This window comes from Homarus americanus, unplaced genomic scaffold (assembly GCF_018991925.1).
Source record: "Homarus americanus isolate GMGI-L3 unplaced genomic scaffold, GMGI_Hamer_2.0 scaffold43895, whole genome shotgun sequence".
Lineage (NCBI taxonomy): Eukaryota > Metazoa > Arthropoda > Malacostraca > Decapoda > Nephropidae > Homarus > Homarus americanus.
This window is the reverse complement of record NW_024738072.1, coordinates 677,501-680,748: the sequence shown is the minus strand read 5'-3', so window position 1 is coordinate 680,748 and position 3,248 is coordinate 677,501. Positions and strand designations below refer to the sequence as shown.

The 3,248-nt window shown below is 51.4% G+C and overlaps 1 protein-coding gene across 1 annotated transcript in view; it reads left to right on the top strand.

Annotated features, from left to right (window-relative positions):
- The first annotated feature begins 679 nt into the window (after window positions 1-679).
- The window catches only part of LOC121873708 (basic salivary proline-rich protein 2-like), a 3,953-nt gene continuing 1,384 nt past the window's right edge, over window positions 680-3,248 (top strand). Inside the window, exons 1-3 of the mRNA XM_042377411.1 lie at window positions 680-754; window positions 1,911-2,343; window positions 2,614-3,036. Coding sequence (XP_042233345.1) covers window positions 680-754; window positions 1,911-2,343; window positions 2,614-3,036 — 931 coding nt within the window. The remainder of the gene's footprint in view (window positions 755-1,910; window positions 2,344-2,613; window positions 3,037-3,248) is intronic.

The following is a 3,248-nucleotide window of genomic DNA, read 5'->3' as shown; positions in this document are numbered from 1 at the left end:
ACCCTTCCAAGGATACCAAGGACTCTATGGCATACTTGTTCGTTGTTTCATATATATTACATACTTCCAGCAGTCCCTTGCTGAACTATGATTGGTGGACTATTCGTTTAACCCGCCAAATTACAGCCAATAGGAGAAGAGAACAGTCAGTCAGCACAACACCACAACTTATGTTTTCCTGTTGGATATTATTCTCCGTTACCTTTTTCAGAATGCGATGATACTGGAAATGTCATGGGCGGTGTACTTATTTAACGTTGCATCTCCCAGAGTTCTAAATAGCACAAAACTACTGCACCCAGGGGCCCACAGGTCTGGTGCTCCCAGAGGCCCTCTCAGAAGCGGCGGTGCCCTCATAGGCCCTCCCAAGCATGGTGATGCTACCAGGAACCCACTGAGGGTCGGGGGCACCACGAGGGACTTTCACAAGGGCTGTGGCTTAATAAGTGACACTTCCAGGGACCCTCTAAGGGGCGGCGGCGTTCCCAGGGACCTTACCAGGTACAGTGACGCTCCCAGGAACCTTCCCACAGGCGGTGATGTCCCCATCGACACTTCCAGGGACAGCAGCGCCTCCTTCTACCCTCCTAGAGGCGGTGGCGCCTCCATGGACACTCCCAGAGACAGTGGCTCCCCCAGGGACTCTTGCAGAGATCCTCCACAGGGGTGGTAGCGCCCCATGGACCCTCCTAGGGACGATGGCGCCTCCAGGGACCCTTCCACAGGCGGTGTCCCCCCAGGGACCCTTCCAAGGGTACCATGGACCCTATGAAATACTTGTTCGTTGTTTCATATATATTACATACTTCCAGCAGTCCCTTGCTGAACCAGTGCCGGATTTAGACGTGTGGAGGCCCATGGGCATCCTCTTTGTGGAGGCCCCACTCATTATAACTACCCAAGAGGGTAGGGTGGCGCGTGAAGCGAGCCTAAACATCTGGGAGTTTTGGGGGGGCGCTGTAAGCCTCCCGGGAAAATTTTGAAATTTGAACACATCTTTGGAGAATTTTGAAGCTATATGCAGTTATATTGGGGAAATTAGAACATTGAGAAATTTTTAATTAACTGTATATTTATTGATAGTGTACAAATTCCCAACACACACACACACACACAAAAGTGAGACATGACTGGAGTCATTCATGTGGTTTCAAGTCAACCAGCCCTGATATAGCTACTACTGCACATGTCAAAAATTTGTGGAATTCTAAATATATTATTAGCAACACAAACAATAGCCTTCATTAAAAATTTACGGTTCATAGGAAAACCAGGTATTCATGAATTTCAAGGAGAAGCTAGCCTAATTTCTATCACGCTTCTTGCTGAACATAGTTTACGTGATGGAATAGGTAAACATGAATTTTAAAGAATGAATATAAAAATAATCCAAATGAATAAACAAATAAAAATATTGTAATATGTGGGGGCCCCCAGATTGTGGTGGCCCCTGGGCAGCTGCCCACTTTGCCCACTCCAGAATCCGGCCCTGTGCTGAACTATGATTGGTGGACTATTCTTTTAACCCCACCATATTACAGCCAATAGGAGAAGAGAGCAGTCAGTCAGCACAACACCACAACTTATGTTTTCCTGTTGGATATTATTCGCCGTTACCTTCTTCAGAATGCGATGATACTTGAAATGTGATGGGGCTGTGTATTTATTTATTTAACTCAGCATCTCCCAGAGTTCAAAATAGCGCAAAAACTACTGCACCCAGAGGCCCTACAGGTCTGGCGCTCCCAGCGGCCCTCTCAGGGACGGCGGCGCCTCAGGGACCCTCACAGGGGCAGTGGCGCCCCCAGGGACCCTCCAAAAGGTAGTGGTGCCCCACAGGGACTTTCTCAGAACGACGGCGCCCCTAGAAGTCCTCCCAGGAATGGTGACGTCCCTAGGGACCCTTTCAGAGACGGCAGGTTCCCCAGGGACCCTCCCAGGAGCAGCGGCGGACCCAGGGACCGTTCCAGGAGCTGCAGCGCACCAAGGGACCCTCTCAGGGACGGTGGAGCCCCCAAGGACCCTCCCAGGGGGGCGTCGAGATCACCAGGGATTACCCAGGGACACTCCCAGGGGTGGCAACATCCCCAGAGTCTTTCCCAGAGGGCGTCGGAGCCCCCATGGACACTCCCAGGGACAGTGGCGCCCCCAGAAACCATCCCAGGGGTGGTGGCGGTCCTAGGGGCCCACTCAGGGGCGAGGGCGCCCCCAGGGACCCTCCCACAGGCGGTAGCACCCCCATAGACACTTCCAGGGACAGCGGCGCCCCTAGGGACTCTCTAAGTGCCCCTCTCTGTGACGGCGGCACCTGCAAGGACCCTACCACGGACGACGGGCATGCTTGTTCGTTGTTTCATAAATATTACATACTTCCAGCAGTCCCTTACTGAACTATGATTGGTGGACTATTCTTTTAACCCACAAAATTACAGCCAATAGGAGAGGAGAACAGTCAGTCGGCACAAGACCTCAACTTATGTTTTCCTGTTGGATATTATTCTCCGTTAGCTTTTTCAGAATGCGATGATACTTGAAATGTGATGGGCTGTGTATTTATTTATTTAACTCAGCATCTCCCAGAGTTTCAAATAGCGCAAAAACTACTGCTCTCAGGGGCCCTGCAGCGCTCGCGCTCTCAGAGGCCCTCTCAGGGACCCTCACAGGTGCAGTGGCGCCCCTGGGACCCTCCTAAGGGTGGCGGTGCTTCCAGGGGCTCTCTCAAGGGCGACAGTTCCCCTAGAGGTCCTCCCAGGGATGAGGGCGTCCTTAGGGACCCTTTCAGAGGCGGTGAGTTCCCCAGGGACCCTCTCAGGGCGGTGGCGCCTCTATGGTCCCTCCCAGGGACGGCGGCGCTCCCAAAGAATCTCCTAGGGAAGGCGGTGCCTCCAGGCACCCTTCCATGGGTGGCCACTCGACCAGGCACCCTTCCAGGAGCGGCGGCGACCTCAGGGACACTTCCAGGGGCAGCGGCGCTTTTAGAGACTATCTCAGGGACGTCCAAATGTACCTACAAATGGAAGATGGGGTTAAACAAGGGTAATATAAATAAGATACTTAAACTATCTTATCAAGACAAAAGAAGTTAAGAAGGACTTAAGAGTAATTTAGATTTAGGAAGGAACTTAGTAAACATTGGTTAGGTTTATAGATGAGACACACAAGTTACAGATTCCAATAGGTAAGGAATGTGTCTCACTAGGAAGGAGATCCTACTATTCTTAGCAAACAGTGTTGCCAAATATTTTCTT